Below are 14,661 nucleotides of genomic sequence, written 5' to 3'. Positions count from 1 at the left end.
ACAAAATTAGGAGGACATTTCATTTTGAAGGCAGCTAATGACTATAGCTGAGAGCAGATTCTAATGGTTCCACATGACTGCCCGGCAGAGTAAAGGGAGCCTGTAAAAATTACAGCGCAGTCTGTTTTTTTGTTCCCTTCTCTCCCCCCATTTCCAGTTGGCCCACGTAAGATAATTAGTATGAGCTGAAACAGAGCTTCAAGGTAATAGAGGGGGGCATAAGGAAAGTCTGGAGATGGAGCAAATGTTCTTCAGCTCTTCCTTCTGGCCCTAGTGCAGCGGCAAAATAGTCCTGGCCCGCATGTGAGCCAGTGCAATTAAGTGAGATTATGTCAAATAGAGTACAACACTTCACGTGCAGATAACAGGAGTCTTTTTTTTCAAGTGGTAAAGAAGAGGCAGTGAGACATTTGGATGGGATTAATTGGTTTCCGGTGCACAGAGCAAAGATCAGATGCTTATGTTTGAACAGCCCGTGGCTTTTTTTTTTAGGTAGCATATTGAAGAAGACTAAAGAAACCATAAATGTGATGACTCATAGTTTCATGTAGCATATGAATTTGATGCGGAAATGTTTGTTATTGCTGCCTACTGTTAAATAATTTCATCATACTGTAGTGTCTATTAAGAATCTCAAAATGGGATGTGATGACAGCTTGGGAAGATGCATAAAGACAGAAATGTGCATATGCATTCTTTTTGACAGATTTATAAAGCCGTACATATGCCTGATTCTTGTTTATACATTCAATCATTGAGGAGCTGGGTGAATATACACAAGCCTCATTTCCACACCAGTACAGTAAGCCAGAAATTAATATAGAAATGCTCTCAAGCTCCTTTTGCATATCAATACTTGTGACCATTCCACCAGTCATTAGACCTGTACGGCAAAGAAAAAGTGCAATTTCAGAAAAATAGAAAACCTCAAAGTCATGTGCATAGCTTTGGCTATTTGTAGAAACCAAACCACTAATTCATTGCATGTTTCTGCAAACTGTAATTGCAATAGAATCACAATCATCATTATCATTATTATTATTATTATTATTAAACAGCAGAAGGATGATCAAGGATTCATTCACACTACTCATGTTAAAACTGATTTTACAAAGTGTGCTGCATTTCAGGATCAAATTAAATCAAATGATCATTAAAAAGAGATGGTGGCTCAAACCTAAATAAAATTAATGACAAATCATGAATAACTTAACTTAACTTAAGTTAATAAATGAGCCTTTGATTTACATTTTATGGAACACTGCAGCCTAAACGAATTCAAATCTGTGAAATTGAACAAATAATGTTTTATTATAAGATTACATCTTGCCTGTTGTTTAACGTTAACCTTCATGTCACCATCAGCCATCTATTTTAAAACTCTGCGTACGCCTGGTGTGAAGAATGTGTGAGACGTGCACATTCTCACTGCACATTCTTTCTTATTAAAAATACCAGTTTATGTGTAGAACAAGGCGTACATGCGGTTTATGTGCATACTCGTCGTTTATGCATCTGACCCCTTGACTTTCCCACATTTTTCTTCGCTCTAGATCGGCATGTTCTTAAATATGATTATTATCCCAGCAACCTGAATATACATAATAATTGACGCTATGTTTATATTCCCAAGAAAATGAACTGTGGTCACAGCATAACACATTAAAGTCACCCACAGTCGTATTTACGGGTAAGGGGTGGCATTTATGTAGAGTGGGATTACGAACCATGCACCAGAAAATACATTTTGCACATGTGACAGCTTTATTAACACATCAGGAGTTAATGGAATGAATCATCAAATTAATAATTATATTGCAGCTTGGAGACCACTGTGTCCAGAGAAGTTAGGAGACAGGGGGTGGGGGGACAGGGACACAGGGGGAGGGGAAACTAGTGACATTTACAGAGGCAAAAAGAGTCTTACCATGTCATGGTCCGAAACTGGCCCAATACTAGTCACGAAAATGTCAGTCTTGACTTCAGTTACACGCTCTGTTGAAGCAGAAAATTGCCAGAGTGAGTGACTATCAGTGGCATTCATTAGCCCCTAACTACCTGTTAATACAAGCCCACCTGGCTATAGCCTCTGATCCATTCAATCTATTCAACGTTATTTTTAACACTTAGACACACACACAAATTGAAAAAAAAACACATTGCCATAAAAATGCCCATTTTGGATGTCGATAACCATTTCTGTTGGTATTGGTTTCAGTGTCAGCTCCATTACCCGGACAGTGGTTCAATCTCTTAATAAATTTGCGCATTGCTGTGTTACTGAAAATATGCCACTCTGGTCTCATAATACTGAGAGCCAAAATGGGTCCACTGGGGATTCAATTGGAGGGGGTGGCAGAGGCGATATGTGTGTGTGCGAGAGTTCCTTGTGATTCTGGAATATGGCAGCATGATTTATGAATGATACCCATCATAATCCATAATTTCTTTCACCCTCAGCTGCTGAACTTCTAGCAGGCTTGGTTTTATTCGCCTGTCTGTTTGATGCCTGCTGCATCACACTGTGCGATCCTCAGTGTCCTTCACACACCAATTCTCACATTATCTCTTCCCCCTGTTCTCTTCTTTCTTTCTCTTTTTCGCTATTTCTCTCATTTTCCATTTTTGGATTTGTCTCTCAGTCTCCCTGCCATTTTGTTTCCCTCTCTCTCTAACAATGGACAGTTGACAATAGAGTGAAGAGCAGCCCACACAATAAAATGTCATTCACTGTGTTATATTAGAAGTGCTGGCTTTATGACAATTCACTGTTTCACAAAAGCAGCAGGTGAAGATTGACTCTCCGGTTCTTTTTTTTTTCTAATTATCACACATAAAATCTGACACTGAAAGCAAACCCACCTCTGTAAGATTTAGTCATATGGATATTACTATGTGTAGTCATGCAGAAAGTAAGCTATTTGTAGAAGTCTCTTGGATGATTTGCATATATGCTGGGAAAAAAAGAAAAAGATTGAGTCACCACAAGGGACAAAAGACATTCAATGACTTGGGTTTACTGACCTCCCAGTCCTGGCCTGAGGCGATTGTCATAGCCATCCAGAAGGCTGTCTAAGATCTTGGTGAACACTGTAGTGTTATCTTTCTGTTCATCTGTCATGCCGTTCTGCCCAGAGCTGGCAAAAGCAAAGAAAAAGATTTAAAGTCGTCACAGCGAGAGTCCAAAACCACAGTCAAAACTGCCAAACAGTAAGAACGAACTCTGAATATGAATCATATATCAAAGACAAAAAAAAGGGAGGATCTCTTCTTTGTAGTTCCAAAGACAGTTCTGTTGAAGCACATGGCCAACACAGAATGGAAAAAATGGACAAGAAAACCACAATCCTGTGTGACATTTCGCTGTCGCTGCTAATCTACTATGCTCAGTGTGCGATCGTGAGGTTTTAGATCATATTGATATTAGAACAATGATTGCACAGAGATGGAGGAAAATATCCCACACGGCCAATTTATCATGTATTATCCATTTGGAAAGTGTTGCAAAAGTTATTTTCATCAGTGTAGAACTGGGCATGCAGGGCACATATGTGCGTGCGCACACACCCACACACGTTCTGTAGGCACAATCTCACAGTGAGAGACAATAGAGAAATCGTAATACATTATTTATACCTTAATATGGTCTTTTAGACCACAAAGGCCTTGCTGAATGTGCTCTTTGAACAACATGAAACAAAATGCTTAGAGCAATGCCGAAAACGGTCACAATCAGTAATTGTAAGAGCAAAGTTTGCAGCATCTCCACGCATAAATATTTCAACGCACTCATAATCAGGAACCCTAATTACAATGTATAAAATCAGGATGTTTACAGACTATGTGTGTGCACATGTGTGTTTGCATACCTGAATCAATGCATGCATGCACTGTATAGGCTCAGGGTCTGCACATATATATGCAAGGTCGTGTACATATTCATGCATATGTTTGCATGTGTGTTTGTGCTGATAACAATCAGATGAAACGCTCTCACAATGTATTGTATGGCTCTAAGCAATCATCCTCTCCCTCTCTTTTATGCCAATAGCGTTCGGTTTGATTGCATGCTAAATAAACAGCAAGTGTTTGGAAACAAGCTCTGCAAGCTGAACGGCTCCAAGGAGAGGGAGAGGTCATCAAGATTATTTAGCAAAGGACCTGCAACTGGGCAGGGACAGGAGGTATGGCTGCAGGGAGAGTGGCGTCTGGAGGAAACATGCAAGGAAAAGCTCCAAAGAGAAGACAAAGAGTGGGAAAAAAAGTGGGAGATAACGGAGATGGATGAGGGGGGAGATAAAAGGCAGAAGAGAGAGGTTGGGAAAAGGTGAGGAAATTGTTAAGTGAGACTGGGGAGGGGCGTTTGAGAGAGACACAGCTCACGTTCAAAGCTTTAGGATTGAGGCGGATTCTACGGCTTTGAACGTGAGCTGCTGAACATTTTGCTTTCTAAATAAGGACGCGGCAGCCACGTCACGCATGGATTTGTATAAAAGGGTTAATGTGCATCTATCTGCCACCAATTTTCCTTCATTCGTGAGCGTCCTTCTATCTGCCAAAAAAAGAGAACTCTCTGGAAATCAAAGCCAGCATTTAAACTGTAGAAACTGTGATGAGCAATTTTGTTTTGCGTCAGTCTTGGAGGTAACAGCTTTGAAACAGTCCAATTCAAAACAATAATTAATCTGTTTTGTTCAGGTCTGGGAAGCCAATTATATATAAATTCAGAAAGCATAAATTGCATCCATTGGACGCAACTGAGGCTAAAATAAAACACAACCTCATCTTCCTTTCCTGATTAATATTCCTACTTTTGACATTTATTTAGGCATTTCAATTTTACAAATCACAGCAAGACACCAAAACAGTTTCTGGCCTGCCCCAAGGGTTACAGTCCTCTTGTTATATTATCAGCAACAGAGAAAACAAGCCAGAGTGTGCCTCCACTCTTTTATGTTCACCAATAATTATAATGAATTTAATTGGGGAAAATACAAGGAAGAACATCCATCCTTTCAAATCATTAATAATCACTGAAAATAATAGGAAAAATTACACTTTACTTATTAAAATTAATGCAAAAAAATCAATCTCAGGGACTACTTTTTCGACCTTGCATTTTCTGAATAATAGTCTGCTTTATTCTACGTTAATTTAAGATTCCAACGAGTCAAATCCAAACCACATTGATTACATATTAAGGAATACCATTGTACATATTTTTCTTGTCATTTTTTTACAGTGCATATGGGAAACATAGGTGGTGGTGGTGGGGGGGATTAGGGTTTTATGTCAATCGAAAGAAAAGAAAATGGAAAGAAAAAGGTGCTGTGGAAGAATACACATGTTTGTCAGCCAGGGGCCACTTCTTCATAAAACATTGTACACCATCCCCATCTACAGGTCATCTGAACAGCAACAGTGCCGTTCACACTCACTCTGCCAATGTCTCTCTTTCACTCTCTCTCCCTTTCTACCATTTTACTGTATGTCTCTCTCTCTCCCTTTCTATCTGGTCACTCGGATATCTAATTATAAGGCAATTTCTTTCGTTGGCAACATACTGTAGCAGAGTGCTAGGTCTTCCTGATTACCGTGTCTAGTTGAAATCCCCCAAGGTGTGTATGTGTCTGTGTGTGTGTGTCTGTGTGATTTTGTATTTGACTTCAAAAGGAGGAGGGAGGAGGGGGGGATTATACAGTAAATCTTTGGGTGATAATTGCTTTGCAGTTTGCAGTGACAGTTCCTCAGTAAAGTAATCAGTACTTTTACATTTTCTCTAATGTGCTCAACCTACAGCACATCAAACCCAGTAAATCAAACCCTCCACTCGCCATTCGACGGGCACATCTTAAACCTCAGCTCCAGCCGTGATTAATCAGTTAGATCGAATCAGTGTGCAATCGTGACGTATTGCAGTGCATCATGCATTTAAAATAGGACACATTCCATCTGCATGTTCACAGGGCGTGCGAGCTGAGGCGTGTACTGTATGTATGTGTATGTTTTATCCGTTGTACGTGAGGGAGAAGCAAGCTGGACCATCTCAAGACATCACATTTAAGTCAACTGCCTGTGACAGTTCTGCTGAATTATTCAACCATGCAGAAAAGCCTGATCTCTTGAGTCTCTCCAGGATTCTCCAGAAGAACGACAATGGGATGAGAGAATGATCTCATGCAGTTGTAATGAATTGTACTTTTACTGTTTTATTTTGAAACCTGTGTATTTACTGTATGGTTCGATGCCAAAGCTATCCAAGGAGTGGAGTCAGGTTATAATATATTTATATCTTAACATACAATAGCTGACCAGCATTTGAATCATGTGGGAATTAATGCAGTTGCACATGACAGTGGATCAAATTGCTGCCATCTCTTATCCAATCACTATCTCTCTTCCTCACTCTGTCTGCTACTGGTTGGGGTGACATTCGACACCTCAGTGTTGACATTGAGAAGTGTCTCTGTACATCGACCCTACTATCCCCACAGTCACTGTCACAAACACATGTGCACAAATGTGTGCCAAATACCACAGTGCACGGCCATACTGTTGTCCGGCAATAGGAGCCAAAACAAGTGCAATGCTGTGGTAATGTACTGTAGATAGTGCCTCTCCTCTCTGTGTTGCACTTGTTATTGCCTCTATGCAGCTATAAGCATTGGGGTGTCCTGTGGGGATGCCCCAGTTACAACCACAGTGAATATGCTCTGCAAGGGTATAGCCCAATAAACCAAGCAATAGGCAGGAAGACAGGTTTCAGTTCAGCAGGTGTAACACTGTTTGCACCATTGGCTGGCTGTCCGCCTGACTGATTTACTGACACATTTAATGGCCAGTTGACCATTCAGCAACAGTGAAACCACCATTAAAAGGCAATTGTCCTCCTCAACAAAACTGCATTAAAGATTTTGCCCAATGCAGCGTGGTCTGCCCTTCAAATGTCACTATGTGGAATTGCACTGTTCCAAACACATCTTCATCATATAGGCAATATTTAAAATCCACTGAGCGCTCTTGTCAAAACTCTGCATAAAGCTTCATAAAGTGCATGAAATTTGTAGCTTTAGCATGTCGGAAATTATCCAATGATCCATTTTAATGTACATTAGCATTTGTAGGTTAAAGTTTCTTACCTTTTCCCACTCAGTACGCTGTTGGCGAAAAGCAAGCAAGCCCACAGATACAGAAAGGCCGTCCTGCTCCGTCCACACATAGTTGCAATATGAGGACCTTTCACTGCTGGAGGTCAAAGAGAAAGAGAGTGAGCATCATTGCCAAGTCACATGAGCCAGTGGTCCACCATCAACCCAAACACTTCATCACATCAGGAAACATATAGATGCAGACACAACAACAAGCAACGTGGAGGTTTGTTCTTATACACAGATGAGGTGTTTGGTCCTGCTAAACATCTCTTACAGTCATACTGACAGCACATTAATCAAGCCAAATGGCCCTGCCAAATGCATTGGGCCATCACATGCCACTTGACACACGCAGCCCCTAAAAGATTCCACATCATCATTTTAAATGTGTCACATTGACAGAGACATATCCTATACCCTTAACTACGTGGGAGACCGAATTTTAAATAGCTGCTCAGCATCTCGATGACCAGAAATAAAAGGGGACCCAGTGGATTTACGACTTTCATAACTGACGCTCACTGCATACACACGATATGGCCGCATCTGTAGCGCATAATAATTAAGACGAAATAACAAGGCAACACATCATCGAGCACATATAACACCCAGCGTGAGCTTGTAGCACCTGTACACACAGCCTCCTCTAATACCCTGCAATGTGAGACGCACAATACCGCAATATCAAATCCCCCTTTAAAATTAGAGCATTTTGCTTCCTCCTCAATCATTAAGCTATGATGTCAGCCGGGTCATAAAGTATGTAAGCAATTAGCCTGCGCTACTGTGCATGCAAAACATAATCCTCGCATCCACGGTCCATTTTTGAAGGCATAATCGATGTGTCCACGAGAGGACCAATTACTTACTTATATAAAAAGCAGTATTTCATACACAAATCCTGCCAGTGAAACACAGCCCACATCGAAGACAATACCCCCTGCTACTTGCTTGTGATGTTCCAAGGTGCACTGTGAGCGGATGGGAGTCGAGAGGGTTGGACGTACAATTGCTCTGCTTTAAAAAAAAAAAAATGAAATAAAAATAAAATAAATCCGTTGGTTGACAAGGATTTGACAAAGCGGGGATGATGCAGATTAACGACCGGAGGAGAAAATCCCGCACAAGCACACACTTTCTAAGTTATTCAGAGGAAATGTCACCCTCTACAATACGAGAATGTATCGGAGCTGGGGTGAGAAATTAAGCATGCAACTGGCATCCCTGCAAGGTTGGTCTAAATACATGCATGGCGATCCAATTCGTGCGTGGCGGAGTAATTAAGCAAATGTGCGTTGATGCTGTTTTATTCGGAGCGCTGTCCGTGGTGCTGAAGCCAGGCTGCCTCCCGTTTATAAAAAAAACCATCAAACGGCTCTTGTTTGCCATAAAATACCACTTAAACGGTCCCAATTTCGACGGCAAACTCCCCCTTCTCCCCAATAAAAGTCGATTCTAGCGGTGTCCAGCAACACAAACCATCCCTTTTTTCTAAATCCGAGTGTTACTCCCCTCTCTCCCCCCTTCTTCTTCTCTCTTCTGCCTGATATAAAAAAAGGCGAGAAAAATGGAGAAAATCACTTACAGCAGACGAGTCGGGGTATATTCGGTGTCCGCTGGCTATATCCTCAAACTTTTGAGAATATCTTTTCTAGCCGGACTGAATGAGAAAAATCCTCTGTGATCTCAGATCTGACGAATTTTAGCTTGAGGCTGGAGAAGCGGCTGCTGACGATATGCGCAGGTCTCTCTCACTGTTCATTGGCGGTGCTGTAGTGAGTTGAACTCTCTCAGTCTGTCAGCAACAAAAAAAAATGTTCTACTAAACTAACAAAGCTGCTCTGTGCACCGAGGTGCCTATCCAAAATCAACGTTTTAAGTTCATCAATAAATAAAGTGCATGACTGTGTCCAAGCGCTTGACCATTTAATTTTGGAATAGGCTGTACCAACCTAATATAAAGACTAGCCCGCCCATTTTATATGCAGCACAATTTAACTTCCACTGCTGTCGCCCTAATCTCTTTTTCAGTGGCTGCTAAATAAAAATCCTCTTACATTTTCAGCTGGGATCCTTGTTTTTTCCCCCATCGCGCTTTCTCTGTCTCGCTCACTGACTCCTACGTGATGATTTCCAAGGAGATAAATTGACATGCATCAAAAGAAACCGTCTCACGACCAAGGCATCTTATGGACAAGAGTAGCAGTCATAAAACGGACAGTAAGTACACACGATGAAGCAAAAAAAAAGAAAGAAAAGAGGAAAAAATGAAACACGAATGGATTACACGGCTCGGATACGCGCGCACACAAGCAAAGGGGAGAAAAGACACCTCCAAAAAATGTTAAGAAAATCGTGTTCCCTCACCAGCTTTGCACTGATGAGACGAGCCTCTCTCTGCAATAAAATCCTCCTCGAATCACTCACCGTCTCCTAAAAGCCTGCGTTTCGCATCGAGACAACAGCACTGTGTCTCTGTTTACAGCCAAATATTCTGCTGCTACAGCCGCGCCACTCCAGACTGAGCTCAGAACGCCGAGGAGCGCTGAGCTGCGTGCATCTGCAAGGGAGGAAAAAAAATTGGGCTCATGATACCCAGCGTATATTTTTGTAGTCATCTGCGTATTTCAAGTTAAACTACAAATCAGAAGACATTTTCATCACCGTGGACTACAACAGGAGGCAATAAGAGGAAAACAAGGACATTATTATGGGCAGTTTTATATCACATCAGTGTTAATACGTGGTTGCATAAGCCTCCTATAAATCCCAGCTGTTGATTTTTTTTATTTTTCATTTTTTTATGCTTTTATGACAGAAGAGCAACTCATTTTTTGCCTTTAGTTTTGACTGGGGGTTTATTTTCATCAGAGCAGGGCAGAGTGAGCTGGCAGTGTAGTCACGTCAGTCTGGTCTGCAGTGCAACGTTTCCTCTGAGTGTGCGTGCGTGTGTGTGTGTGTGTGTGTGTGTTGCCTCCTCACGCGTGGTTAAAGTAGTGCATGTGCGTGATTAGTTATGAGGGACGTCATGAGCTTGTATATGCCTCTGTATTCACTGTGGGAGATCTATCTATCTATCTGAATAAATTAATACAATTATTTGACGTTTGAGTATATAAATACAGAAATGCCATTTCAACCCTTCTCAATACAATAAAATAAAACAACGGCAAAAAAAATAGTCTAAATATCTGACACCCCCCTTCTTGCGCTCTGCTCTTATTTCGTCCCCATAACCTGATGCCGCAGGTGCACGCGCATATTTTAATAATGACAACAAGAAAGAAAAAAAGCCCTCCACAACCCCACCGAGCTCCTCCTGTAGAATTAATGCTATTGTAATGCAAGTGGAGTATCATTTCAAGCTGCTTCCCTTCTCTCAAAGCCAGACGCTGCCACCGCTGCATGTGACTCGAGTTGCCTTGTGCGCGCGCGTGCACGTGCGGGCATGCATAACCAACACGTGCCCGCGTGCGCGTTATGTTGGCGCGCGCGCGCCCCGAGACGGATAGTGGAGAGGAGGGAAGAAAGTACGACTCGCGTCTCTCCACCCTCCTCCTCACGTTTAAATAACCTTCCGTTCTTCTGCCAAAAGAGGAGAATGTCTCCGTCTGCAACTAAAAAGACAGCTTCTCCAAAAAAAAAAAAAAAAAAAATACTGCAAGTGATCAATTAAGACGAATATCCAGTGACGCCGCTCAAACAAATAAGGACAAGCAAGAAGGCGACTTGCCTACTCACAGCTCCATCTCTGGGCAGGTGATGGGAACGGATAGCGAAGTGAGGTGTGTGCCTGTGTGTGTGTGTGTGTGTGTGCACGCGCACAGGACTAAACGGAGAGAGATGGATGACGGTAATTTAGGTGAGAGATGTGCAGGTTATGGAGAAATAATCACTCGCTGTGAACAGTGCTTTTGAATTTTAAAGGGAGGGATATTGACGGACTACGCCCCCCTTCTTTCTCTGTTTGTGCATCCATCATGGGGCAGTATGTGGTGATGATTTGTTTAGTTACACACAAACTTAAAGTACCAACTGTGGTGATGATGTAGTCACCTGTGTCTCTATTGTCCCCATGTGTTTGTTTTGTGCAGATTTGTTGCACAATCAACCTTGAATATGTTAGTGTGATATCAGTATTTTTCCCTTTGACCTTTTAAAGTGAAGTCGTTCACACTGTCCAACACTGTTTGCATATGTACACATGCAATTACACAACCATTTGCTGCTTGGGGTGTCCTGTTGTGCCTTTGTACAGCACTTAAAGAATCATGAAAGGAACTGTGGCCCTTTGACCACTCATGACCCTGAAGGTTTTGCCGGCCTCTATTTAGTTTAGTTAACAGCTGAATTGTATTGACTTTGTCACAACCTTGACAAGTTATTTTTTATTCTTTGGCATATTGTGACTTTTTCATATGCACCACTTTTCACAAGCTGCTGGTACTCTTTTCCATCCTCTTTATATCAGACTCTTGGGGTCATTTATAATAGGCTAAAATAAAGTGATTCACCTTTATACAATTTACAGAGGCGTACCCCCACTACTTCATACTTTATACGTCTGGAACATTTACATTTTACTCTTTGGCATATCACACTTTTTTCTTGTCTACGTCACTTCTCACATACTTCTGGTACTTTCACAATTTAATCTTTGGCGTATTGACATTTTCCTTGTGCACCAGCTCTTATTACAAACTGCTGGTACTCTTTTCTGCCCTCTGTATATCAGGCTTTCTGAGTAATTTATAATGGTCCGAAATAAACTGCACTGTTTCGCCTTTATTCATTTTGCATTAGCTTGTCACCACTTCCTCATAATTCATTGATTGTCATGGTGTCTGTGGAGCTTATAAAAACAGTTGTCCAATCTCTCTTCATTTTGAGGATGAGCAACTGGAACAATGACAGGATGTCAATCATTCGCGAAGTCATGAAAACCAAGTAAACAACAGTGCAAGTTCAACATTTTGTTAGACAGGGCTGCTGGATGCCAACCTGCATAAAGTTAGTCTACTTTCTTCTGTTTGGGTGAATTATATTTTTTTAGAACTGCAGCCACAGTGTACGATGGGTGCTGACAGACCTCGTGGTGCATTGAGGTGCACTTTGTAAATACTGGCCAATACATATGTAAAAGCAATAAAGAATGACTGAGTCTTACTGCATTATATTCCATTATAATGCCTTTCATTATCACCTGGCACTTTTGTGTTTTCCTTTACATACATGCACTGCCCAAAATTCTTTTCACGTTCTGTCCACAAGCACACAGACAGCAGCAGATGAAGTCTCCGTTATTTGTAGGCAGTAAAGTGCAGTTTTAAAAGGGATCGAAGCAGTACTGGTGGGAGAGGGCTTTTTCAGCTTTTAATGCTTTTTTTGGAGTGGACCAGAGCACTCTTGACAGCGGTGGAATGTCTTAATTCAGCATGTGATGTCACTCGATTAGAGATTCCTGAGGCTCTGTGAGTCTCTCAGCTCGTGGATAACAGAATGTTGTAGCTCCGGTTCGTCTGGGCTGCTCCTCGATGGAGAGGTCGCTCAAGACCACTCTTTGTCCGGTAGGCAACAGCAGGCAGGGCTCTCATCTGGCCTCCAACTGAGGCTGTAGCTGTAGAGAGAGAGATAAACCCAAGTGCAGTACTTCAGTTCAATTACTGCAGTAAAGCTTGATTTGTGCTTGCCTTTTTCGCCCCATGGGCTTGTGCATTTCCCAGTGCCAACGGGTTGAAAACTGTGCTACGGCTCTGGCTCTTGAACCCGGACTTGGTATCTGCTGTTAAACAGTGTCTCATTTTACCTCCTAGTTTCATTTGTTATCTCTCATCCATCTAATGTGGATGGAGCAGGCTAATTGAGGCTTTCAACAGGTGCAGATGATTCCGTGGAAATCCTTTCAGTGAGTGGCTACCAGCATTTAGTACCAAGAGGAAGAGAAACACTCACAGCAAACAACAATGAAGCAAGGCTGGCATCAGGGCGGACAGGAATGCACTGTCAGAAGTTGATTCTGCCAAATTGCAGGCTACCTGCCGTTCTAGCACTTTTACCGGTGGACACTTAGGCACTGTGATACCTGTCGTTCCCTTTCTGCAGAACATTATGGGTTACTTGCCTCAATCAGTATCCTGAGGAATAAATCAGGCTGCTGTAAAAGACAAAAGAGTGCTCCCCCTCTGTGAGCTGCTCTATGCAAACAGCCATACGCTTGCAACACCTCTGACTCACTATTTCTGGCAAGGTCCATTGTGACACAGGTATACTTACATTCATATTCATGCATTTTTGCTCATGTAGGTAGACATGCACATATATATATATACGTACCTATATACCTAAATGGATGTCTCTATGCATACAGAAATGGAACATTATAGACTGCATGTGCACACATGAATTTTAATGTATTTATGTGTGTATGTGTACATAAATACAGATGTGCACAACTGCGATGGAACATCTATGTAAAGGATTGTCATGAAATAAGATTTTGTCAAAATGATAATGGAAATTTAAACAAAATAAAGGCAAACTATTGGCATTTTTATTGACAGAAAACTATTGGTGCTAAAACCTGATATTATTTGAGACTCAAAACATAGTTTTAAAAGACATATTAAAGGAATTAAAGAACATTGAAGTTCAGCTTAGCATAACATTTAGACAAATGAGCAATATTTTTCTATCAATGCTGCCAAAATACAGCGTTTATGAATCACTTGATCCTTCCCCACATGTTGTATTGTGCTACAACCTACCAGCAGGCTGGAGAAACCAGTCATTATTGATGTAAACAAACATTTAACAGCACTGGAAAGCATAAATGGGTGTTGTTTACTTGTATATTAAAAGACCTGTCAATCACTTGAGAGGTGTTTGTGGGTTCCACACCAGGTTTTTTTTTTTAATACGTTTAGCGGTGGGCAATGCAGATTGTACTTAACAAACAATCTTTTGAGGTCTGACAAATACAGACTTTATTCAAATGTAAGTCTGGTACATAGGGTTGTGCATAACCCTTTCTCTCATCTGTTATGTGACTTTATTACAACAACATCATTTTTTAGAATGTCTTTCACAATAAATTAAACTGCACCCTTTGGACTTACCGCATTGGGAAATCAGGTTTTTCTGTGTAAGGCACTGTGCAGTGGAACACTTCCAGAGAAGATATGTAATCCATCTTTACTTTTTAGTTTAATCACAAACAACATTTATGATGGGCATTAAACCTTGCAAATAATGTAATACATTAATAAAACATTTCAATAGATACAAATCATACACAGGTATGTCCATAATTCTCCTTCATATAATAAAGCTTCACCCTGAATTTTTATGTGTGTTTTCCAGTCATTTTCGGCTGTGGCTAATAAGCTGCCTGCTGTTTCTCCTGGATCTTAAATCAACAGCAACATAGTAAGACAATAAATAAACACAACTTCCCTCTCTCTACCTCTCTAACTCTAATGCTGCATTTGCTACATCCAGCAGTTCAGTGTTT

At 41.2% G+C, this 14,661-nt stretch overlaps 1 protein-coding gene across 6 annotated transcripts in view; it reads right to left on the bottom strand.

The window, feature by feature from the left end:
- gabra1 (gamma-aminobutyric acid type A receptor subunit alpha1) overlaps positions 1–9,740 on the bottom strand; it is a 34,034-nt gene extending 24,294 nt beyond the window's left edge. Inside the window, exons 1-4 of one of the 6 annotated variants that reach the window (XM_059351660.1) lie at positions 9,519–9,740; positions 7,140–7,245; positions 3,025–3,137; positions 1,928–1,995 (exon numbers count right to left, since the gene is read on the bottom strand). In XM_059351660.1, coding sequence (XP_059207643.1) covers positions 1,928–1,995; positions 3,025–3,137; positions 7,140–7,219 — 261 coding nt within the window. In that variant the 5' untranslated portion in view covers positions 7,220–7,245; positions 9,519–9,740. Of the gene's footprint in view, positions 1–1,927; positions 1,996–3,024; positions 3,138–7,139; positions 7,246–8,102; positions 8,456–8,736; positions 9,017–9,518 lie in introns of those variants that run through there. The other 5 variants (XM_059351663.1, XM_059351661.1, XM_059351662.1 and 2 more) reach the window with 5 other exon arrangements.
- Between the last annotated feature and the right edge of the window lie 4,921 nt (positions 9,741–14,661).

This window comes from Centropristis striata, chromosome 15 (assembly GCF_030273125.1).
Source record: "Centropristis striata isolate RG_2023a ecotype Rhode Island chromosome 15, C.striata_1.0, whole genome shotgun sequence".
Taxonomy (NCBI): Eukaryota; Metazoa; Chordata; class Actinopteri; order Perciformes; family Serranidae; genus Centropristis; species Centropristis striata.
This window is presented reverse-complemented; position numbering and strand designations above follow the sequence as displayed.